The sequence below is a fragment of the Leopardus geoffroyi genome, chromosome B1 (genome assembly GCF_018350155.1).
Source record: "Leopardus geoffroyi isolate Oge1 chromosome B1, O.geoffroyi_Oge1_pat1.0, whole genome shotgun sequence".
NCBI lineage: Eukaryota > Metazoa > Chordata > Mammalia > Carnivora > Felidae > Leopardus > Leopardus geoffroyi.
The window spans coordinates 38,283,276-38,309,667 of NC_059327.1; the positions used below are offsets into that span (position 1 = coordinate 38,283,276).

General features: G+C 36.1%; 1 protein-coding gene across 20 annotated transcripts in view; it reads right to left on the reverse strand.

Annotated features, from left to right (window-relative positions):
• PSD3 (pleckstrin and Sec7 domain containing 3) overlaps positions 1 to 26,392 on the reverse strand; it is a 796,422-nt gene that overhangs the window by 214,967 nt on the left and 555,063 nt on the right. For 18 of the 20 annotated variants that reach the window (XR_006707649.1, XM_045458150.1, XM_045458143.1 and 15 more), the window contains one exon: positions 19,455 to 19,498. Coding sequence is in view for 19 of the 20 variants with exons in the window: in XM_045458150.1 (XP_045314106.1) it covers positions 19,455 to 19,498 (44 nt within the window). In the remaining variant the exon portion in view is untranslated. Of the gene's footprint in view, positions 1 to 17,761; positions 17,922 to 19,454; positions 19,499 to 26,392 lie in introns of those variants that run through there. The other 2 variants (XM_045458216.1, XM_045458200.1) reach the window with 1 other exon arrangement.

A 26,392-nucleotide genomic window follows, 5' to 3' on the forward strand; every position in this document is an offset into this window, starting at 1 on the left:
AGCGGTGGGGGGGGGGAGTCAGAGACAGAGGGAGACACAGAATCAGAAGCAGGTTCCAGGCTCTGAGCTGTCAGCACAGAGCCCAACGCAGGGCTTGAACTCAGGAACCATGAGATCATGACCTGAATTGAAGTTGGAGGCATAACTGACCGAGCCACCCAGGTGCCCCATGAGATTTTTTCTTTAGCTTTGATTTTCTGAAATTTGGTGTAATTTTTTTCCACACCTGTAGTTTTTTTAACATACATTAAATATAATTTATTGTCAAATTGGTTTCCATAAAACATCCAGTGCTCATCCCAACAGGTGCCCTCCTCAATGCCCATTACCCACTTTCCCCTCTCCCCCACCCCCATCAACCCTCAGTTTGTTCTCAGTATTTAAGAGTCTCTTATGGGGGCACCTGGGTGGCTCAGTCGGTTGAGTGTCTGACTTCAGCTCAGGTCATGATCTCGCAGTCTGTGAGTTCGAGTCCTGCGTCGGGCTCTGTGCTGAACAGCTCAGAGCCTGGAGCCTGCTTTGGATTCTGTGTTTCCCTCTCTCTCTGCCCCTCCCCCGCTCATGCTCTGTCTCTCTGTCAAAAATAAACAAACATTAAAAAAAATTAAAAAAAAGTCTCTAATGGTTTGCCTCTTTCCCTCTCTGTAACCCCCCCCCCCTTTCTCCTCCCCCATGGTCTTCTTTTAGGTTTTTCAGGATCCACATGAGTGAAAACATATAGTATCTGTCTTTCTCTGCCTGACTTATTTCACTTAGCATACTAATTTCCAGTTCTATCCACATTGCTACAAAGGCCAGATTTCATTCTTTCTCATTGCCAAGCAGTATTCCATTATATACATAAACCACATCTCCTTTAACCATTCATTAGTTGATGGACATTTAGGCTCTTTCCATAATTTGGCTATTGTTGAAAGTGCTGCTATAAACATTGGGGTACATGTGCCCTTATGTATCAGCACTCCTGTATCCCTTAGGTAAATTCCTAGCAGTGCTATTGCTGGGTCATAGGGTAGATCTATTTTTAATTTTTTAAGGAACCTCCACTGTTTTCTGGGGTGGCTGCACCAGTTTGCATTCCCACCAACAGTGCAAGAGGGTTCCCGTTTCTCCACATCCTTGCCAGCATCTATAGTCTCCTGATTTGGTCATTTTAGCCACTTGGACCAGTGTGAGGTAGTATGTCAGTGTGCTTTTGATTTGTATTTCCCTGATGAAGAGTGACATTGGGCATCTTTTAATGTGCCTGTTGGCCATCTGGATATCTTGTTTGGAAAAGTGTTTATTCATGTCTTCTGCCCATTTTTTCACTGGATTATTTGTTTCTCTGGTGTGGAGTTTGGTGAGTTCTTTATAGATTTTGGATACTAGCACTTTATCCAAGTTGTCATTTGCAAATATCTTTTCCCATTCCATCAGTTGCCTGTTAGTTTTGTTGATTGTTTCCTTTGCAGTGCAGAAGCTTTTTATCTTCATGAGGTCCCAATAGTTCAGTTTTGCTTTTAATTCCCTTGCCTTTGGAGATGTGTTGAGTAAGAAATTGCTGTGTCTGAGGTCAGAGAGGTTTTTTCCTGCTTTCTCCTCTAGGGTTTTGAGGGTTTCCTGTCTCACATTCCGGTCCTTTATCCATTTTGAGTTTGTTTTTGTGAATGGTGTAAGAAAGTGGTCTAGTTTCATTCTTCTGCATGTTGCTGTGCAGTTCTCCCAGCACCATTTGTTAAAGAGACTGTTTTTTTTCCATTGGATATTCTTTCCTGCTTTGTCAAAGATTAGTTGGCCATACATTGTGAGTCCAATTCTGGAGTCTCTATTCTATTTGATTGGTCTATGTGTGTGTTTTTGTGCCAATATCATACTGTCTTGATGATTATAGCTTTGTAGTAGAGGTTAAAGTCTGGGATTGTGATACCTCCTACTTTGGTTTTCTTACTTTGGCTATTTGGGGTCTTTTGTGGTTCCATACAAATTTTAGGATTCTTGTTCTAGCTTCGAGAAGAATGCTGGTGCAATTTTGATTGGAACTGCATTGAATGTGTAGATTGCTTTGGGTAGTATTGACATTTTAACAATATTTATTCTTCCAATCCATGAGCACGGAATATTTTTCCATTTCTTTATATCTTCTTCAATTTCCTTCATAAGCTTTCTGTAGTTTTCAGCATATAGATCTTTTACATCTTTGGTTAGGTTTATTCCTAGGTATTTTATGATTCTTTCCACACCTATAGTTTTTATTTTGCTTGGTGTTCTCTGAGTTTCCTGGATCTATGGTGTCTGATATTAACTTGGGGGAAATTCTCAGTCATTGTTACTTCAAATATTTCCTTTGTTGCTTTCTTCCTTCTGTTTCTGGTATTCTCATTATATGTATGTTATACCTTTTATAGTTGTCCTACAGTTCTTGATATTCTGTTCCCTTCCCATGCCCCCACTCCACCCCCCGCACAATGTTTTCTCTCTTTCCTTTTCCATTTTTTAAGAGTCTATTAACATTCTTTTTTTTAAAGTTTACTTATTTTGAGAGATAGGGAAAGAGTGAGTTCACCGGAGAGGCAGAAAGGAGAGAGAAAATCCCAAGTAGCGCAGAGCCTGATGTGTGGCTCAATCTCACAAACTGTGAGATCATGACCTGAGCCCACATCAAGAGTCAGATGCTTAAGTGACTGAGGCACCCAGGCACCCCTATTGACAAATTCTTAAGCTCAGAGATTCTTTTCTCAGATATATCCAGTCTACTAATGAGCTCATCAGAAGCATTCTTCATTTCTATTACAGTGCTTTTGATCTCTAGCATCTCTTTTGGAATCTTAGGACTTCCGTTTGTCTCCTTACATTGTCCATCTGTTCTTGCATGCAGTCTTATATTCATTGGCAACTTTAGCATTTTTAATCATAAGTTTTGCTAAATCCCTGGTCTGATAATTCAAAACGCCTCCAATATCTAAGTCTGGTTCCGATGCTCGCTCTGTCTCTCCAAATCATGTTTATTACTCTTAGTAGGCTCTGTAATTTTCTCTTGATAGTCAGAAATAATATATTGGGTAAAAGGAACTGCTATAAACAGGCCTTTAGAAGGGGCAACTGGGTGGCTCAGTTGGTTAAGCGTCCAACTTCAGCTCTGGTCATGATTTCACACTTGGTGAGTTCGAGTCCCGCATCGGGCTCTGTGCTGACAGCTCGGAGCCTGGAGCCTGCATAGCATTCTGTGGCTCCCTCTCTCTCTGCCTCCCCCCCATTTGCACTTGGGTCTCTCTCTATCAAAACAGGCCTTTAGTAATACAGTGGGAAAGTGGGGGGAAGCTAAGTCTTCTATAGTTTTACTATTTGATCTCAATCGTTAGTGAGCCTGTTCCTTTGAACTGTGAACATCACGTGACCTCTTCAGTCCCTTCTAGTATCAAGCAGATCATTTCTCCCTTCTGCCTCACTGCATGGCAAACACAATGGGTCAGGCTTGCCTATGCTCCCTTAGTTCTGGTTTCTCAGTCCATATTCAAGTTAGGTGGGCTGAGCTCAGCAAGCTTGGCAGTCACTCAGATTCTAATCATTCTTCAATCTAACTTTCTGAGGGTGCTTTGCACTTTAGGTTACAGAGTGGCTGCTTTACTTCATTGGACTACTGTTCTGCGTACATGCTCCTTTAGCCAGAATATTAAAGATGAGAGTGGGTATAAATCAGATACCAAACCACCCTGAACATCCAAACATTATTACCATGAACATCATCATAACTTAATTTCTTAACTTAACACTACCCCCCACAGTCTGGTAACTGAGATGATATTACCATCTCAGTGAAAGACCAAGGTTCAAACAGATGAACTTCACATGGACAGAACCCAGGGTAAGTAATAGTCCTCCTCAGAGGCCTCCTTGATTAAAAAAAAAAAAAATGAAAGTCACTGCATAATCCACAAGGATGCCTATGGAGCATGGTAGACAGCAAGAGACTAAGCCCCTGCCTGCCTCCAAGTATCAGCTCAGTAATGATTAGAAGGAGCCTTCAGTTGTTGGGCAGTGTACCAAGCAATGGGGATACCAAAATGATTAAAAACATTTGGAGGACTCATAGTCCAGCAGGGAAAATAATGGGCAATAAACTTTTTATAAAATAAAGTATTGTATTATAAATCTCAATAGAGCTGTGCACAAAACAGTGTAGGACCAAAGAGGAGGGAAGAGTTCATATCAAATATACTGAATGACATGTACAAGGAATCTTTCTGAAGTGGTAACAATGGGGTAATGAATTCTGATGATTGTTATACAACTCTATAAATATACAAAAAAAAACCCCATGAAATTGGGCAATTAAACAGGTGTATTTTATGGTATATAACTTACACATCAGCATATCTGTTTTAAAAAAATAACACAGTAGGGGTGCCTCGGTGGCTCAGTTGCTTGGGCGTCCAACTTCAGCTCAGGTCAGGATCTCAACAGTTTGTGGGTTCAGGCCCCACGTCAGGCTCTATGCTGACTGCTTGCTCAGGGCCTGGAGCCTGCTCCGAATTCTGTCGCCCTTTCTCTCTCTCCCTCCCCCACTCACACTCTGTCTCTGTCTCTCTCAAAAATAAATAAACATTAAAAAAACTTTTTTTAAATGAACATAGTAGTTGAGTGCAAGTAGTAGAACACTAAATTGAGTATGATCTTAATATTGGGATTAGGTAATTATTGGAAAATAAAGAATAAACTTATTTAAAAAATCTGCTGACTTGTCATGAAATTTCTATGATACCAGATTGTATTATGGCGCAAGGCAGAATGAGTTTAAGATGAATTTGTCTTTGTTATTTACCAACAGCATAAAATTTAAAAAGTATGTAAATTTAAAAATTTTGATGACACCAGGAAGTATATTTTATTTTACAAAAATATCTTATTCTGACAAGGGCATCTGAACTATACAAAAGAGAAGACATTTCTATTAAAAATGTCAAGCTCCAGCTCCATCTTAGCTCTTAACACCAGTAAGAAGGTTGCCAGATGTGAGGAAGATGAAGGCTGGCAACCTGGCTTTCTGAAACAAAGGAGCTGACTATATGTACAATGACTGTAGCATGCTTTTTAAATTAAGAAAAAATTAACTATAAGTGATTAAGGTGGTTTTTAAAAAGTTGTTGGAAGTACACTGGGGTCAAATCAGATGTTTCCCAAAAGATCAAATAAGATATTTTTAATGGGCAACTTAAAGTAACTTCTTTTAGTATTACTAATCTATCTAAAATGTCCTCATCCCTGAAAATGTATGTATACATGTATATTGAAATGTACACATACAAAATGCTTAATGAAGTCTACACATCTACTGTCAAAACATTTAAGGCACTATATAGTCATTGCATGAATATGCTTCATTTTGAAATTATGTAGGTTTTCCTCTTTTGTCATTAACAAAAATCTAAAGTTTAGCAATTAATATAGATGACATACAATTCTAAATCATCAGCACACTAGAAAAACAATTTCCTGGGATGCCTGGATGGCTCAGTTGGTTGAGTGTCCAGTTCTTGATTTTGGCTCAGGTCATGATCCCAGGATTGTGGGATCGAGCTCTGCATCAGGCTTCATGCTGGGCATGGAATCTGCTTAAGATTCTCTCTTTTTCTCTGTCCCTCTTCCTTCTGCCCTTCTACCCTGCTTGCATTCTCTCTCAAATTAAAATAAATAAATAAAGAAAAAATAATTTCCTTACATTTCAGCCTCAATAATTCTTTGTACCTCAGTGATTCTAAAATTGCTTTGAGACAAGGATACTAAGATATAATCATATGCCATCTGCTCACCAACTTGTCTGCTTAACATATTCTGAAGTTAAAGATAATGTAAAGCAAAGATAACAATACTTATAAGTTATATCACTTTTGTCATTATCTTTATGGGTATTAAAATTGTACGACAATAAATCCTTAAATATTCTAAGTATCCACCTTAATCTCAGCATTGAGAGACATGTTGCTTACACAGAAAGCAGACTTTTCTATGAAGCATTTATTTCCTTTGACATTTTGTTTTTAACTTGCCCTTTAAAGCTAATAATTGGATGGCAAATTCTTCCAATATCCTATATACCTGAGTTCAGCATACTTGAAATGGCTGAGAAAAATAGGTACTTACAGATTAAACATTAAGTGTGAGCTTTGTTTCAGATTCTTACTAAATTATACTTCAGAGAGCTATGTGAGAGAATCTTCCCTAATTCTGTATCCTGAACTCTTTCCTCCTTTAAACACCAGAATCTGGGAGATGGATCCACGTTCAAGATCATTTTTAGCTAGCAAATTTTTTTAAGTTTATTCACTTTGAGATATATATGTGTGTATATATATATATCTCAAAGTAAATAAACATATATATAAGTATATAAGTATATATGGGTGTGTATATATATATATATATATATATATATATATGTATGTACACACACACAGACAAAGAGGCAGAGAGAGAGAGAGAGAGAGAGAGAGAGAGAGAGAGAATCCCAAGCAGGCTCCATGCGGTCAGCACAGAGCCCGATGGGCGGCGGAGGGGGGGGGGGGTGGCCTCAATGCCAGGAACTGTGAGATCATGACCGGAGCTGAAATCAAGATCAACTGAGCCACCCAGGTGCCCCAACATATTTTAAGTGATATTAATTCTTCAGCTCAAAAAAATCTCCTTTCAAATTAATAATCACTTTTTCATAACTGTTATTTCTGTTTTATCCTCTTTCCTTATATGCAATATACTTTCACTGAATTTAAATCAGAAAAATCAAATGAATAATATTCTTTACATACCCATATATATATATGTGTGTGTATATATATATATATATATATATATATATATATATATATTTACCCTTACTTAATATTCATATAGATTACCTTCTAAATTTGTCAATTCCATCTAATCTTAACATTAGAATGTTTTACCAAAAACATGACACAACATTCCCCATATTAGGAATATAAGGAAAGCAATCATTTAACAGCAATGATGGTAAGGATGTTAATATTCTTATTGTATTCTGTTCTATCATTTCAATGAGGCACAATACATATCTAGAAAATGTTTAATAGTATAAATACCCAAAATAGAGAATTGAGTTTTAACCTCTCCTTATAGTGCAAGGTCTTGCGCAAATAGTTTTATTAATTTTTCCATGATTATTTCTTTCTCTACCAATAACTCCTAATGCCAACCTCCCCAACTCTTTTCTGATACAATTTTTTAACATATTAAATATATTTTCAGTATCTACAAATACTGCCCAACCTATAGCAACTTCTCTGCCTTAGTTTTCTCATTAGTAATTATTATAAACCTACAGGTGGCTATTTGGAAGTTTAAAAAGAGAATTACTAGATTGAGGCTGGAAAGATGGCAGAGTAGAAGGTCCCTAAGCTCACCTCATCCCATGGATAGGACTAGATAATAGTCACATTCAGTATAAATAACCCAGAAAACGACCCAAAGACTGACAGAACAAAATCCACAACTAAATGTACAGAACAGGCCACATCGAAGAAGGTTGGAGAAGCAGAGATGTGGTAGAGGGCTAAGCAGACTCCAGCCTCCAAGGTGGGGAAAAAGACACAGAGCAGAAAATGGGGAGGAATAGACTATCACACCAGGGAGCTCACATAGGGAAAATGAATCACCATAACATTTGGCTTTGAAAGGAGACGGGCCAAATTTTGTGAGTTCTCACAACCAGCTGTACTTAAAACCTAGAATTTTAAAAATCAGTGGGCTTGACTCTGGGAGAGCCCCGAGGGCGAGAAGAAGTTGAGCCCCCCAAAAGAGATGGTACAAAGAACATCCCATGGAGATACATCTAAAACTACCAGTTTGAAAAACATCTGGGGCGCATATGTGAGGAAGAGTTATTTACTAATCTCAGAGCATGTCCAAGAGGGATAGAGACCTTGAAGAGACTACTCCAGAAACAAAGGAGTTGTCAGGTACCCATCTCCTTCCCTTGCCCCTCAGCAGAAATACACAGCCAACTGTGGGAATCAACACAATGCCTGCATTCACTACTTAACTTGCTTACACCAAACACCACTGCTTACACTTCTAAAAATCCACCCCTTCCAGTCACATTTGCCTAAGTCTTAGAGTTGTGAGTCAACTTGCTCAGAAGACTGGTACTAACCTTGCCAATACTGTATCTCCCAACCCAACCACTTTGTGGGGCCTTGGTCCTGGCAGTGTCAGAGGTGGCCCAATGGAAGACCAGTGTACATCTTGTTAAAATTGTGTATCCACCCAAGGTGCTGTGCAGATTTGTCCAGGCTACCCAGTTCCCACCACCATGGTGACAGATCTCATTTTGAAAGCAGACCAGTGCACACTATGCTAAAGCTGCATGCCACCTATCTATCAGCCACTCTCAGCAGCAGCATGATGTCCTCTTCCAATATACCCTTGGCCATAACCCATCCAAAGCTACTGGCAATATGCAGGCAGCTCTGACAGAGGCCAGTGCCACTCCAAAGTGACTCCTTCCCTGGGGTGAGGGGAAGATCAGTCAGACAGCAGCCCTGGCAGTGGGTTGCAAATAGATAGGTGGTCTGGTTTCAGGCCCTACCTACTAATGAAACCTTCTCATTAGACAACACAAGGAAAGTGCACTGCAGTTTGGTGCTACTGCATCTCTGAGAAATGCTTGGTCTGACTCAACTCAAGGCTAAGGCAGCCAGAGAGGGATCAAACACTTTCCACAACAGTCAAAGATAGCCATTGCAGATGACTGGACTGAAGGAAAAAGCAGGCAAGACATAAGAGCATCATGCACAAAACACATAGGAGACACTTCTGAAGTGTCAGGTTCTGTTGAACAGGGTTGCTGCATATCAGGGAATACAGGCCTTCTTCTTCACAAGGCCATTACCTCTAAGAGCAGGAGATGTAGCTGACTTTCCTAACACACAGAATCAAACACAGAGTTGGGCAAAATGAGGAGACAGAGGCATATGTCCCAAATGAAAGAAGAAGACAAACTACAGCAAGAGACCTAAGCAAAATGGATTTAAGTAATATGTTGAATAGAGAATTTAATGATCATAAACTCATTGGGCTTGAAAAGAGTGGAGGACATCAGTGAGACCCTTATAAAAGAGACGGAAAAAAAGAAAACATTAGAGATGAACACAGCAAATGGAATTAAAAAAAAAATTAGATGGAATAAAAAGGCTAGACAAATCAGAGGAATGAATTAGCAACTTGGAGAACAGAGTAATGGAAAGTTATCATGCTGAACAAATAAGAGAAAAAAACTATGCAAAATGAGAAGAGATTTAGGGAACTCTGACTTCATCAGGTGTAATAACATTCTCATTATATGGATCCCAGAAGAAGAAGAGATAGATAAGGGGGCAGAAAATTTATTTCATGGAATAATAGCTGGAAACTTCCTTAATCTAGGGAAGGAAACATATCAAGATCCAGGAGGAACAGAGATCCCTTAACAAAATCAACCCAAGGAGGTCCACTCCAAGACACATAGTAATAAAAGGGCAAAAAGTAGCGATAAAGAGAGAATTTTAAAAGTAACAAAATAAAAGAAAACAGTTACAGAAAAGGGAAACCCCATAAGGCTATGAGCAGGTTTTTCAGCAAAAATTTGGCAGAGCAGAAGGTAGTGGCATGATATAGTCAAAGGGTAAATGTGTAGCCAGGAATACTCTTTCCAGCTAGGCTGTCATTCAGAATAGAGGGAGAAACAAAAAGTTTCCCAGACAAACAAAAGGTGAAAGAGTTCATGACCACTAAACCAGTCCTACAGCAAATGGTAAAGAGGACTCTGTGATTGGAAAGGAAAGATCATAAGTAAGAGAAAAGTAGAGAGCGCAAAAGCAGTAAAAATGAGGATATCTGTAAAAGTCAGTCAAGGAACTCAAAAGGATGTAGAGTATGACACTATATATGTAAAACATGGTGGAGGGAGTAAAGAATGGATTCAAACTTAAGTGATCGTCAGCTTAATATAGACTGCTATATGCAGATATTGTATACAAACCTCATGTTAACCACAAATCAAAAACCATTAAGAGATATGCAAAAAATAAAAATAAAGAAATCCAAGTACATCACATTAAAGCCAGAAAATCATAAAAGAGAGCCAGAGAAGAAAGGTCAGAGAAGTAGAAGGCAACCATAAATCAAGTAACAAAATGGGAATAAATACATATCAAGAATTACTCTGAATGTAAATGGACTAACCACTCCAATCAAAAGTTAAAGGGTGGTGGAATGGATAAAAATAATTGACCCATTTATATGCTGCCTACAAGAGACTCATTTCAGACCTAAAGACACCTGCAGATTGAAAGTGAAGGGATGGAGAAACATTTACCATGCAAATGGGTGTCAAAAGAAAGCTGGTGTAGCAATACTTATATAGGACAAAACAGACTTTAAAACAAAAACTGTAACAAGAGATGAGGAAAGATACTACATAACTATAAGGGGAACAATCCAACAAGAAGATATAACAATTGTAAACATTTATGCACCCATCATGAAAGCACCTATAAACATAAGATAGTGAATAACAAACAAAAAGGAAAAAATCAAAATTGATATAATATTAGGGGAGTTTAGGACTCCACTTACATCAATGGACAGATCATAGAAACAGAAAATCAATAAAGCAACAGTGGCTTTGAATGACACACTGGACCAGATGAATTTAACAGATATATTCAGAACATTCCATTCTGTACACATTCTTTTCAAGGATTCATGGAACATTCTTGAGATGGACCACATATTAAACCAGAAAACAACACAACACATTTCAAGAAATTAAAAAAAATCGAAGTCATACCAATCATCTTTTATGATCACAATGCTATGACACTAGAAATCAGCCACAAGAAAAAAATCTGGAAAGCACAGATACATGGAGATTAAATAACATGCTATTAAACAATGAATGGATCAACCAAGAAATCAAAGAAGAAATAAAAATTATACGGAGAAAAATGAAAATACAAAACATAATGGTACAAAATCTTTGGGATGCAGCAAAAGCAGTCCTAAAAGGGAAGTTCATAAGAATACAGTCCTATATCAAAAAGCAAGAAAAATCTCAAATACACAACCTAACCTTACACCTAAAGGAGCCAGAAAAAGAACAAGCTAAACCCCAAAGAAGCAGAAGGAAGGAAATAATAAATATTGGAGGATAAATAAATGATACAGAAACTAAAAAAACAAAACAAAACAAAACAAAACAAAAAAACAAACAATAGAACAGATCACTGAAACCATGAGCTGATTCTTTGGAAAGGTCAAAGAATTGATAAAAATCTATCCAAAGTCATACAAAAGAGAGAAAAAGAGTGAGGACTCAAATAAACAAAATAAGAAAGGAAAGAGGAGAAATAACAACCAAAACCAAAGAAATACAAACAATTGTAAGAGAGTATTATAAAAAACTATATGTCAACACATTGGACAAACTAGAAGAAATGGATACATTCCTAGAAACATACTACCTACCAGAACTAAAGCAGTAATACATAGAAAATTTTAACAGATCTATTACCAGCAATGTAATTAAAACCAGTAATCAAAAAAACTCCCCAATAAATAAAAGTCCAGGATCAGATGGCTTCACTGGTGAATTCTACCAAACATGAAAGGAGGAAAACTTCCATATTCATTCTATGAGGGTAGCATTTAGTAACTAATACCAAAACCAGATAAAAACACAACAAAAAAAGTGAACTACAGGCCAATATCCCTGAAGAACATACATGAAAAAGTCCTCAACAAATACTGGCAAACTGCATCCAACGACAATACATAAAAAAAAATACCATTTACCATTGTCAAGTGGGATTAATCCTGGTATGAAAGGTGGTTAAATATTGGCAAATGAATGTAACATATCACATCATAAGAAAAAGAATAAGAACCTTTCAACATCTACAGATAGAGCATTTGGCAAAGTATATCAATTCGTGATAAAAACCCTAAACAAATTAGGGTTAGAGGCAACATAACACAACATCATTAAGGCATTATATGAAAAACCTACAGCCAACATCATCCTCAGTGGGGAAAAACTGACAGCATTTCTCCTAAGGTCAGGAACAAGACAAGGGTGTACACTCTCACTGTTTTTATTTAACTTACTGAAAAGTCCTAACCACAGCAATCAGGCAACAAAAAGAAGTAAAAAGCATCAAAATTGGTAAGAAAGAAGTCAAACTTTTGCTATCTGCAGATAACATCATACCCAGATAGAAAACCCCAAAGACTACACCAAAAATTTACAGAATTTATATTCTAATTCAATAAATTTGCAGGATACACAATGTACAGAAGCCTGTTGCATTTCTGTGCACCAAAAATGAAGTAGCAGAAAGAGAAATTAATGAATCAATCCCATTTACAATTGAGCCAAAAATAATAAGATACCTAGGAATAACCCTAACCAAAGAGGAGAAAGACCTGTACTCTAAAAACTATAAAACACTGATAAAAGAAATTGAAGAGGATACAAAGAAATGAAAAGACATTCCATGCTCACAGATTGAAAGAACAAATAAGGTTAAAATATCTATACTACCCAAAGCAATCTACACATTAAAGCAATCCCTATCAAAATACCACCAGCAATTTTCACAGAACTAGAACAATTCCTAAAATCTGTATGGAGATTTTAGAGCAAAAGCAACCTTGAAAAACAAAAACAAAACTGGAGGCATCACATTCTCTGACTTCACGTTATTACAAAATTGTAGTAATCAAAATAGTATGGTACTGACACCAAAATCGAAACACAGATCAATATAACAGACTAAACAGCCAAGAAATAAACCCACAATTATATGATCAATTAATCTTTGACAAAACAGGAAATAATGCATGATGGGAAAGACAGGCTCTTCAACAAATGATGTTGGGAACACTGGACAGCATCGTGTAAAAGAATGAAAGTGGACTACTTTCTTACACCATATAGAAAAATAAACTCAAAATAGATTAAGAACCTAATATGAGATGTGACTCCATAACAAATCCTAGAAGAGAGCACAGGCAGTAATTTCTCTGACATTGGCTGTAGTAATATCTGTCTAGATATGTCTCCTGAGGCAAGAGAAACAAAAGCAAAAATAAACCATTGGGGCTACATCAAAATAAAAATCTTCTGCATAGCAAAAGAAACAACCAAGAAAACTAAGTGACAACCTACTGAATAGGCAAGATATTTGCAAATGACCTTTCCAATAAAGGGTTAGAATCCAAAATATACAAAGAATTTATAAAACTCAACACCCCAAAAATCCAATAATCTAATTAAAAAATGCACAGAAAGGTGAATAGACATTTATCCAAACAAGACATTCAGAGGGGCCACAGACACATGAAAAGATGCTCAATATCACTCATCATCAGGGAGATGCAAATCAAAACCACAATATCACCTCATACTTGTCAGATGGCTAAAATCAAAAACACAAGAAACAAATGATGAGGATACAGAGAAAAAGAACCCTCATGCACTGTTGGTGGGAATGCAGACCAGTATAGCTATTGTGGAAAACAGTACTGAGGTTCCTCAAAAAATTAAAAATAGAACTACCCTATAATCCAATAATTGCACTACTGGGTATTTACCCCTAAAATACAAAAACACCAATTCAAAGAAATATGTGTATCCCTATGTTTATTGGAGCATTATTTACAATAGCCAAATTATGGAAGCAGCCCAAGTATCCACTGAAAGATGAATGGATAAAGATGTGGCATGTATACAAAATAGAATATTATTCAGCCATAAAAAAGAAAGAAATTTTGCTATTTGAAACAAGATGTATCTAGAGAGTATAATGCTAAGTGAAATAAGTCAGAGAAACACAAATCCTATGATCTCACTCATATGTAGAACATAAGAAATGAAACAAATAAACAAAGGAAAAAAAAAAGAGAGACAAACCAACAGACAGACTCTTAACTATAGAGAACAAACAAATGTTTACCAGAGGGAATGTAGCTAAGGGGATGGGTGAAATAAATGAAGGGGATTAAGAGTACACTTATCTTGATGAGCACTGAGTAAGATATAGAACTGTTGAATCACTGTATCACATACCTGAAACTAATATAACACTACATGTCAAGTATACTGGAATTAAAATTTAAAAAATGACTTTTAGATTACTCAAAAATAATTTTAAAAAATTAAAAGGGAATTCCTTTTGAACTTCTTAGATCAAAGTATGATATAAATGTCTTGATCCAAAATAATTTAAGTATGAAAGTTTTCCCTTGTCTACATTACTATTAGGACACACCATCCTGATTAACACCTTCATTTGTATAAAATCACTAGGGCTTCCAGATACTAAAGTTATTTAACAGAATAACTCATTGTAAAATGAATTACTGTGATTTATCTTTTCTTTTAATGGAAATAAAATAATTTTACCTCAAGGTAAAAAGTATTTGAAAATAAGACAAAGAAGCACTCTTTTCTTTAGAATACAAGGTAAATTTAAAAAGTAAGTAATATAAGGGAATTATAATTTTTCTTCCTGGAGGACTCTAATGTTAGCAAATAAAAAATCAGGGAGAATGATAACAAAAGAGAAAATGATAAAGAAAACTTAAATGCAGGGCAATAAATTACATTCATAAGCTAAAGGTGGCTCATTTAAATCAGTCTATGTTAAAAGAAAAACACTCTGGAGTCACAATAAAACTACCCTTTTGAGATAGCCATTTCCTACACAGCAACATATGAAACATTTTAACAAATCCTGGCTTTGTCACTACAGTGTGTAACTTTGGATCCCTTAGTGAATGCTTCTTGACTTTATTTTCCTCATGTACAAAATGAGAATGTTGGACTGGAGTGGTACTTAAAATTTTAAGTACAGATATATCTAAATAATATTAACCAGGATTTCAAATATATATTAATAAAAAATACAGGTGGGGCTGCTTTGGTCATTTAAAATAGGCATGACACTTCTGGAAACTAGAAGTGGGTTCCTGTTATCATCCCTCTTTCCCCTTACATCTCCTAGGGAGGCTCCTAGCCCTAGGGCTCCATGAAATCCAGTTAGAAAGCCAAAGGTCTAAAACCTCTTTAGGTCTCTCCAGTTATAGCATTCCATGATGGTATAATTTGATTTCTTCTAAGCCTCTAAAATCAACATTAAGATGCCTCCCATGTAAGTAAACACTGTCCTATAAATTTTGTAGCGGCATCATCTTTCTTATTAACCATTGTCTAAACTACACAATTGTAGGCTGATCTTTTAGGAAATGCAGTTCCTTGCACTGTTTTTATTGCTGTTTCTATATAGCCTTTTATGTGAACTTAATTACCTATAAGCAGTATGTTCAACAAAGGAGGATATAAATGGATAAATCCAGACATGTATCATTTCCTTAAAGAGGTTACATTCTAATGTAACATTCCTACAAATAACTACAACGGGTAGTAGAAACTGATGATATCATCAGATAAAGTAAAATCGATGTTTAAGGGCTGAGATTATTTCTGGTTATGAGCTGAGCTATAAAGAATGTCAGGCTTTGTACATAAAAGATTGGTACAGATGTAGATTCTAAGCAGAGGTTACTTCATGAACATCAGCAAAAAGGCAGGGAGCCATGGGACAAGTACAAGGATCTGTACATGGTGGCAACAGTTGAAATGTAGGCTGTATAAAGACAAATACTGGAGAGAAAAAAGATTACTGGCAGAATGTGAAGAAGCTAAATGAAGTTTTAGAGCAGAGGAGTGCTTCAGTAAAGTAAAAGGAGCAAAAAGAGGCTTGCGATGGATGTACATGTTAGGATGAAAAAGTATGAATGCCTGATTCAGACTGCAGCAGCAGGAATGGAGAAGAAAGGTGCTGTATGGAACCATTTCCGCAGGAGCGAAAGAGGTAGCATGGAAAGAGTCAAAGCTAATGTAGAGGCCAAAACCTAGGCAAGTAAGGAAATACTGGTGTTGTCAATAGAAATGGAGAATATATGACAAAGTTCAGAGACAGATGAAAAGGGTTAAGTAGAATGGAAATGTCCTGCAGGAAAGTGAAAATGTTGAATTGAAACTTGGGAAAGAGGTCAGATCTGTATAAATACTTGGAAAAATTTTTTACAGACATGGAAGGTGAAGTTTTAAAAATGAACATAAGATTGCTGAAAAAAGGACTTAGTGAAAGAAGACAATTCTAAGTGCTGATCCATGTAAGGTACCAACATTAATAGATAATAGGAAAAAAATGAGAGAAAGTGTGATTGGAGAGATACCAGGAGAACTGGGTGAGCACAGTGGTTCTATATAATTATATACATGCACATACTTATGTGTATACTTTAGTTCTTGATCTGAAGAATCAGATCACATAAATTGATCACATAAACATATCACATAAATTGATATACAGCAGGGTTTTCTAAAGTGTGTTCTAAAAAAACATTAGTTTTAGTAGCTGTTAAAAGGTATTTCATGATCAAAACAGGACTCAATTATTCAGAAGATGGGGATAAGATGGTTCTTTATCTCCTGTAGAATTCAAAGAGTACATCACACTGACCCATAAACCCTTTTTGTTTTTTTATCTTCTAGATACAGCAGTATCTAGCAGTAACAGGAAGTCACCTTGAGAAACAAGGATAAATAGTAAAATTTGAAGATTCACATAATATTAAAACTGGAAAGGGAAGCTCTGATCATTTCATCCAATCTTTTCACTTTATAGGTGAAGAACATTAATTATATGATATACTACTGTGGGTGGTAAAGAATACATGTGGATATGAAAGCATATGAACAAGAGAGAGACAAAAAGGTAAGTGAAAAATAGAAATTACAGCTTTAAAAGATACAATATTAGTTACCATTCGAGGGATAATTTGCTTTATGTTTAGTGTTTTAGAACATTTCACAGTGTCATCCTAAGGGTTATATGAAGTTCAATAATCACTCATCAGACAAAAGAAGAAACTGAGGCCTAAGGTTGATATGACTAGTGACCCAGCTAGTACATGGAAGAGCTGGAATTCAAACCCAAATCTCTCTAATTCTGGAACCTGGGCTCCAGAACACAACGCTCTTTTGACAAGGGGGCCAAGAAGAGTCCAGGTCTTAGGTTCATTCCCATGCCTGCCCAAGGATAGGGTCTGAGATAAGATTCTTTCTTATCATCAGGGAAATGCAAATCAAAATCACAATAAGATATCACCTCACACCTGCCAGAATGGCTAAAATGAAATACTCAAGTTTGATCAAAAAAATAAAAAGCAAGTTTTGAGGAGGCTGTGGAGAAAAAAGAAACCACATGCATTGTTGGAGAAATGTAAACTGGTACAGCCACTGTGGAAAACAGTATGGAGGTTCCACTACTGGGTATTTACCCAAAGAATACAAAAACACTAAATCAAAAAGATATAAGTGGCCCTTTATTTATTGCAGCATTATTTACAATAGTCAAATTATGGACGCAGCCCAAGTGTCCACTGATAGATGAATAAAGAAGATGTGGTATATATATTATTCAGCCATAAAAATGAATGAAGTCTTCCAATTGCAATGACATGAATGGATCTAGAGGGTATAATGCTGAGTGAAATAAGCTGGATCAGAGAAAGTTAAATACCATATGCTTTAGCCATATGTGGAATTTAGAAATAAAACAAATGAACAAAGAATGAAGAGATAAACCAAAAAACAGACTCTGAACTATACAGAACAAACTGATGGTTACCAGAGGGGAGGTAGGTGGGGAGGTGGGTGAAACAGGTGATGTGGATTAAGGAGTACACTTATCATGATAAGCACTGAGTAATGTACAGAATTGTTGAATCACTATATTGTACACCTGAAACTAACACAATACTACATGTTAACTGTAGTATCTTCTGGATGCAACAGTATACTTTCCACAGGAAGTCACCTTGAGAAACAAAGTTAAGTACAATGGAATTAAAAAATTTTTTTTTCTTGCACCAAAGTGTCACTATACATAAATATAAAGAAAAACATACTATAACAATTTCCATATATACAAAATTTAGATTTACAAAACAGATCCTCAGGACTACATTTATTTGTTTTTTAAAATAACTTATAAAAGAATCTTCAAATATCTCTCCCCTGTATGAACATACTTACATTTCATTTTTATTAATTTTCTGTAGAGGAGATATTCTGCATCGGTTCAGATACGCCTTTAATATTTCAGCAAGATACTAAGCATATAATTTATGAAATTTTTCTAGGAAACCCACTTTCATTCATGAGAGATATATCCAAAAATGATCACTTTGGAACATAGGCCATGAATTCTTATTATCTTAATGAATTTTCCTTGAAATGACACAATGTCTTTGAGTCTCATGACATATATAAATAGAGAAACATATGCCATCACATATACTTGCAAATATTAGTCTCAAATCAAACTTTGAATCCCTAATTTCAAATAGTACCATATAACCTTACAATTAGTGCAGTTTAAGTAGCACTTTTTCATTCATTCTAGCTTATTATATGTGAGACATATGTAATCAATTGCTAAACTACTTTTATCCAGTGTACAGATGAAAGAATGAGATTTATCCCTAAGTTACGATTCTATAAACCTAAGGTCATTGCAGATTGCTATGCTAGGCCACATGGTAGAAAAATAGGTATGAATACTTAATATCGGTAAAATAAAAAATAAACTTCATATGTAGTTCTAATTAAAAAACATATTTTGACCTAATTTCTGGACAACAATTAAAAATTTAGTAGAAAAGTTTTTTAAGTTAAATTCCTAACTGTTGCATTGATGAGTGAAAAGTCAGAAGAGTTATGGTATTATTGATCTACCAATATTGATCTACACCTAGATTAGGTGCAATTTATCTATAATTTTATTTCCCAAAGTAGTTATCTTGAAACACTACATTATACTGTCAAAAAGTTTCAGAAAACATTGCAAATTTCATTCCTCTTGGAGACTTGCATTGTATAAACTCTTGTTAATTCTGCAGTTACAAAAATAATGTAGATTTATTTAATCCATCATTTCTCAAGTTTATCAGTATCTTGGTATTATTAGTGTGATTGGAAATGGGATTGATGATAGGAAGGAAGGGATTAAAACAAACAGACTGTAACAAAATCATTTGTATTGTATTGTGGAATATATGTGATTTTATCAGATTTTCTTTCTTAGAAGGATATATTAAGAAGATAACTGTCTCTAGGCATAGCAACTAGACTAAATGCAAAATAGGCGCATGTTGGGTACCAAGAAAAAGACATGGGATACTCAGAGTTTACTCAGGTTTTATACAAAGTACGTTAGACACTGCACTGGTGTAAAATGAAAACTGGACATGCATATTTTATCCTCTAGGATCACATCTAAAGTGTAAGGAAAGACAGTAAAAAGAATAAGCAGTTCATTTATTAAAATGCTGACATCCAGCATACTTACACCGCCCATTCAAGCTTCTCATTCTTAATTGAGTTGTACAGAGCCTGTAAAGAGAGAAAATAAGACAGAATTATTCTTTTCGTACTGTTCCATGTTTTTAATCCAGCAAATGACCAAAGCCAAAAGGCTTGACTGAGCAGCAAGCAACTCCCAAGCCCTTTGTTGGCCACCCTGCTGGCTCTACAAAGATGAGGAATACACAAGGTGAGGCAAACGAGCATAGGGTAAGCAGTATTTTGTGAAACAGATTTTTCACAAAGTAAAAAATGGCTTTTATAAATAAGACACACAACACTGTATGACATTTTAGTAAATATTAGGATATAATTAAAATTAGACCATGTACTCTATTCTTCTTATTCAAAATATGGTCTTGTTTTTTCACTAGTTTAGATACTAAAGTGTACATACCTTTTTCATTGATGTAATAAGTAAAACTGTTTTCATAAAAATTTAACGAGCAAGATACATTTGAGGAGGACTAAAGTCAGATTATGGAAAACCATCTTAGAATAATTTCAGAGTTTTTATACCAATGACTTAAGCAGTTTTTAGCAGTCTAACTTCATAATTGTGCTTTACAGTTAGTATTACATTGGTGTGAGGTGGTGGAGAGGAAAGAGAAAACTTCCTTAGAGCCTGGGTAATAATAATGACATTTGGCCTGATCACCTCTGATTCTCCAAGCTCTGGCATTATGTATAAGGTCCTTGTAATCAAGTTGTTCCACTGTGATAACTACCCAAGAAAATGCTACTCCACATCTCTATTTCCTTAATTTTGAGTAAGATGTTGTAAAGAAAACACAAATAGATATCTAAGCCACCACAACAAATTATACTGAAGAAAAGGATATGTGCAGGATAACATTAGAATGATGTCAGAACATTTTTCTTCAAAGAAGGACTTGAACCTATTCAATTCAGCAGATTCAGTACAAATATATTTAGGTTACAGGTTTTATATTACTTAAGATTTAACACACGTACCCTTAGCCAGTATTCACAGACTCTGTGGGAGTTCTGCCTAGTAGCTACAACAGTCAGTTTAATTAACTACTGGATAATTATGAAGCTAATAAAAACTAGGAGACATTTCATCATTATCAGGATGTGGTAAAATGTGTCCTCAAATACAAAAACTCATAGAACATCAAATTAAAATAAGGGGTAAACTGAGGTACAAAGACCATGCTGTAAATTGGATATTCTTTTTGAAGAACTCAAATTTACTGAAGAACTACAACAATCTATTTTTTAGCAAAATGTCTCATGAGGTTGCACTTATTTAGAAGTGCAGAGAGAGTAGATGTCTAACTCAAGCCTCAGGAGACTCTTGATAGATAGATGTCCTTTAAATGGATTCCACTACTCGCATTAGCCATTTTGAACCCACAAGTAATGGTGAGTTGAGAAACTGCAACTGAAAAGAGATCATTAAAGGTTCTTTATATACTATCACACTCAATACTACCTAGAGTAATTTAACAATGAAATAAAGATTAAAAAAATCTATTCATAAAGGTAGATAGCTTAAAATGATATCCAAGCATCTAAAACTTTTCTAATACATTTAATTCTGTCCTAGAACAAGTTTTTCTTTCAAATTTTTTGCCCATGAGAATATTTTGCTTAATGAGATACCGAGTTCTTAAATAGAAAATTCTTGTTCAGCTGCATATCATGCAACAAAAATCTATCATAAAGTATCTCGAAAAATTCAACAAACTTACCAAAGTGTGGACTTCTCCCAGTGTATATATTATCTAGAAAATATTATATAGCATATAACATATGCTATATAATGCTAATAACATATATATTATATAGACAAATCTAAAAGGTAGATGTTATCCTTATCCTTTCCAATTGCAAAATTACAAAGGGATTTTCTTGAATCTTTCTGGTGCTTTATAATGGCACACTATTTTACCAAAAAAAGGAAATTATGCTTTGCAAATGTATCAAACACTTCTATATCCTTCGTCACATCTTCCTATCCTTTTATTTACTTAGCTTAGTTAAGAACTGAATTCCTTTGGGGCACATAGGTGGCTCAGTCAGCTGAGGTCCAAACCTTGATTTTGGTTCATGTCAGGATCCCAGGGTCCTGCAATAGAGCCCCTTGTCAGGCTCTGTGCTGACAGCATGGAGCTTGCTTGGTATTCTTTCTCTTACTCTCTCTGCCCCTTTGCTGCTTGCACTCTCTCTCTCTCTCTCTCAAAATAAATAAATAATATATATATATAATATTAATATTAATAAATATAAATAAAATAAATAAATATTTTTATTCTAAAAATAAATAAAACTTAAGAAAAAAAAGAATTCAATTCCTTTGATTCCTCCTTATCTTTAGCTCCACAGTCATCCCTTTCGTTCCTGTGTATCCTATACCCCACACTCTATCACATCAACAAATCTTGTTTTTATTAATTACCTTCAAGTTCTTTGTCCCACTGCCTCTCTGTTGTACCTAAAGAGAAAGATTGAAACTCTTGACCAATCCTACTCTGACTTCTCCACATTTATATCCCCTGTATTAGTTAAGGTTTCTTTAGTTTAAAATACACATACCAAAACTCTAACTACCTTAAGCATGAGGAGGACCATAGAAAGACATGGATGGAGCTGGCCTCAGGGACAAAGGTATTTAACTCTCAAGTATTTTCCTCATTCCACCTCAAACATCTCCACTCCTTGTTTCTTTACTACACAAAAACCATGTCTACAACAAGCAACACTCATGTGTATCTTTCAAGACTATCAACAAGAGATAACAGTTCTTTCTCCTAGCTTCAGTTTGAAAAGATTGTAATTGGTGTGGTTTAGATCACCTGTCCTCCCCTAATTCATGTGGCGAGATGAGGTATAATGATTGGGACTATCCCTGGAGTCAGTGAGGCTGGGGTATGTATTAAAGAGGGGGTAGTATAGACGTAGCCACTAGTGTGTAATCCTCCTGAGCTTTAAAGCCTCCCCTATTTGTATATAACTAATTCAGCAATAATAGAGAAAATTAAACAACAGCACAAATTAATGCCACTGAATATTCATCATCTCAAACTTTAGGAGAGACTTCATTCAATAGCCTCCTGACTTTTTGCCATCTTCCTTAAAATGTATCTGCACTGGCATCTATCCTTTTTTGCCTTTCTGATGGTAATTAAAGGGATATCCTGTCCCTACAAGGCTAGGCATCTATCACTGGTCCTGACAGTTCCCTTTCTGCGGTAACATCTCCTCTTTTATTAGCTCCTTTCTATCAGCTTTGAAACATGTGCAAGTCTCTCCAAACCTCACTTCCGTAATTTAGTTACCACCCTTTGTTCCTCAGCCCCTTTTTTAGCCAAATTTCTGAGAGAAGTTTCCACAATTCATATAACCAACTCAGGCAATCTAGCTTTCATCCCTGTTCTTCCACTGAAAGTGAATTACAATAAATGCATCAACTTCCTTCACATTAAACTCAAGGCCACTTTTTAGTGTTCCTGAATCACTTTGCCTGTTAGCAGCACTGAATACTCTCAAATGTTTTCTTCCTTATTTTGTGATACAATACAGTCTCTTGAATTTTCTCCTCTTTGGATAATCCCTATTACTCGTATCTTCCTCATCTTACTCCTTAAATGTGGGTGAGCCTAAGGGTTTATCTGAAGCCAATGTAAACTCTTGTGAACATTAGATCCATATGTCAGATGCACTTGGATGTTTCCAAAGCACTACAAACTCAGTAAAAATGAACTAGAGAATGAAGACCTAACAGTGGAAATGTACTCTCCATCTTAGTAAACTGTGTCAGTAGAAAATATTTAATTTTTTGAGTGTGAAAACACTACACTATATATAGTCCAAGGAGAGGTAGCTTACAGTAATATATAATATATCTAAGTCCAAATCCTAGGACTGCCAGAATTTTTCTATCAACAGTTTCATCTAAAAATACTATTATATTCCTATCGTACAAGCAAGAAAGCTCCAGGTTTAAATCATATTTACTGCCAATCTTATATCAGCCTGCTAATGGCATAGGAAAAAGCCTTTTAATAATAATATTTTCAGGAATAATCGTTAAAACTCTCTAATTTCCACTCAAACAACAGAATGGAATTTCACAGCTGACAGGGGCCTTAGAGATCATAAAACAAATTTTTCCTTTTATCGATTAAAAAAAATGAAGTCCAATGTTAATTTCTCTCAAGGTCCTTTAGCTGTTTTTCACAAACTCTGACTCAGAAATCACATTTGTCTCAGAAATCAATTGACTATATTCAGCTAGCTACATTCTCTCTTATTAACTAAAACTAACTACATTCTACCAAAGTTTACAACATTGTAAATAACTGGCTTGTCAAGGCCCATGTGAAAAGGTAATAAGGCTGTGGCTCTCTTACAATACATTCAATAATGGTGGTCACTGTAATATTCTATTCTTTTAAAGCAGTTTTTTTTTTTTAATTTTTCAACGTTTATTTATTTTTGGGACAGAGAGAGACAGAGCATGAACGGGGGAGGGGCAGAGAGAGAGGGAGACACAGAATCGGAAACAGGCTCCAGGCTCTGAGCCATCAGCCCAGAGCCTGACGCGGGGCTCGAACTCACGGACCGCGAGATCGTGACCTGGCTGAAGTCGGATGCTTAACCGACTGCGCCACCCAGGCGCCCCTGTAATATTCTATTCTTAAAGGATGAACTTAAAGGACACATTCTTGAAATGCCTTTGCTGGTGAGATGATGGGTTTGCCACATTCATTCTATAGTCTCAGTCCACTCATGACTAAAGGTATCTGCCATATAAATGGCTGAAACTGGAGATGTAGTCTACAGCTCAGGAAAATAATTTATCCCTAGTTATGGGAAGGGTTATTTGACTTAGCTCCAAGACAGCAAAGCTTGTGGGCAAACTTTCACTGTCATGAAAGGCTATTATATCCCTGTGGACATGAATTAATAGTTAGGGATAAATCAACCTTAATGGGTTAAAGCAGCCCATATAAATTATATGCTTGAGGTGATAACCAGTTGTGGTGGACTAAATATCGTACCCCCAAATGATGTTCAGGTGCTAATCCCTGGAACCTGTAAATATTTCTGTATATGGCAAAAAGATTCAAATGTGATTAACTTTATAAACATTTCTGCATATAGCAAAAAGATGGGGAGGGTATCTGGGCTGGGTGGTGTCTATAGAAGAAGATGGCAGAGGAAGATTTAAGGAATATAGAAGAAGAGAAGGCAATGTGAAGATAGACACAGAAATTGGGAGTGATATAGACACAAGTGAAGGAATGCCAGCAACCATCATAAGCTGGAAGAAGCTGGAAGAGAGTCTCCTAGACTCTCCTGAGGGAGTGCAGCCATGTTGACACCTTGAGACTTCTGGACTCCAAAATTATAAAAAGATAAATTTCTATTGTTTTTTTTTTTCAACGTTTATTCATTTTTGGGACAGAGAGAGACAGAGCATGAACGGGGGAGGGGCAGAGAGAGAGGGAGACACAGAATCGGAAACAGGCTCCAGGCTCTGAGCCATCAGCCCAGAGCCTGATGCGGGGCTCGAACTCACGGACCGCGAGATCGTGACCTGGCTGAAGTCGGACGCCTAACCGACTGCGCCACCCAGGTGCCCCAAATTTCTTTTGTTTTAAGACACCAAAGTTTGTGGTAATTTGTTACAGCAGCCCTAGGAAAACTAATACACAAAGGTATAAATGGAAGACAGATATCTGAACAAAGAATGATCGTACACACAGATGGGTTTTCAGGAACATTTTCAGGGTCAATCCCTAGGTGAAACATATTCTTTTACCATAGCGGTCTCAACTGAGAGTGTAAGGGTGCACACCAGAGTAAGTCCAGGAATTTTTTAAAAATATTGATTAATGAGCTCCATCCCAGATCTACTGAATCAGATTCCTAATTGAGAAAATACATAAATATTTCCAAATGCTCTACTTGTGACTCTGATATGAACCCCTTGTTAAAAACCACTGCTAAAAAAACAAAAAAACAAAAAAACAAAAAACAAACAAAAAAAAACCCACTGCTTTCCAAGTAAACCTACCTTTTCTCTAAGGGAAATTCCTGCAACTTAACCCAGGAGCTAGCAAACAATCAAATATCTCAACTGAGACTAAACAAAAGCAGAATGATTCTTCAAATTTGAAAGTTCATTAAATTTTAAGAATGAGAAAGCAAAAGTAAATTGCTTAAATTACAGAGATCAAGGTATCTTGGTCTAAATTTACTTTTTAAGCCTTTGTTCCTAACTTTTGAGTATTTCTCATTGAGATTCAAAATGCAGTTTTATTCAAGGCTTAGCACCATCACTGACAACCCAGGCATGGTTCTGTGAAGTTTTCCCCATTACCATACATTATGTAACACTGGGTTTCTTCCTCTTTCTCTCCCTCCCTCTCCCTCTATCACCACCACCCTTCACCCCCACCCCAGCACATTTTGCAATCTCTCAACTCCAAAGATTTTTTTTTCCTATGTGTTCTTTCAATTATTATGAAAAGTATGAAGGATAAATTGGATAGCTTCCAATTTCCTTTAGTGAGACTGGCAGTGACCACAGAAAAATTTGTACCCAGGAAGAATCAGGACACTATCAACACCATGGGTATCTTTTCCAAGTGTAATGCTTCATGCAGATAAACAGATCAAAATGACTTTTAAGTGTAAAATTAAATATGCACTGCTCTGGATGTTATTATCAAAGAAAGACTGTGTTTAAAAAAGACATTATTTAAAAACCAATGATACAACTAGTTACCAAATCAATTTCAAATTGTTTAGGAAAACTTAAAATATGTTAAAGCAATGGTGCTTTAATTTTTTCTTCTCTATGCCTTAAAATAACATTGAAAAATTGCATTATACCCCCCCCCCCATTAGAGGCTTCCCTAAAACTGGTACTTAAAATGGACTTTTTGT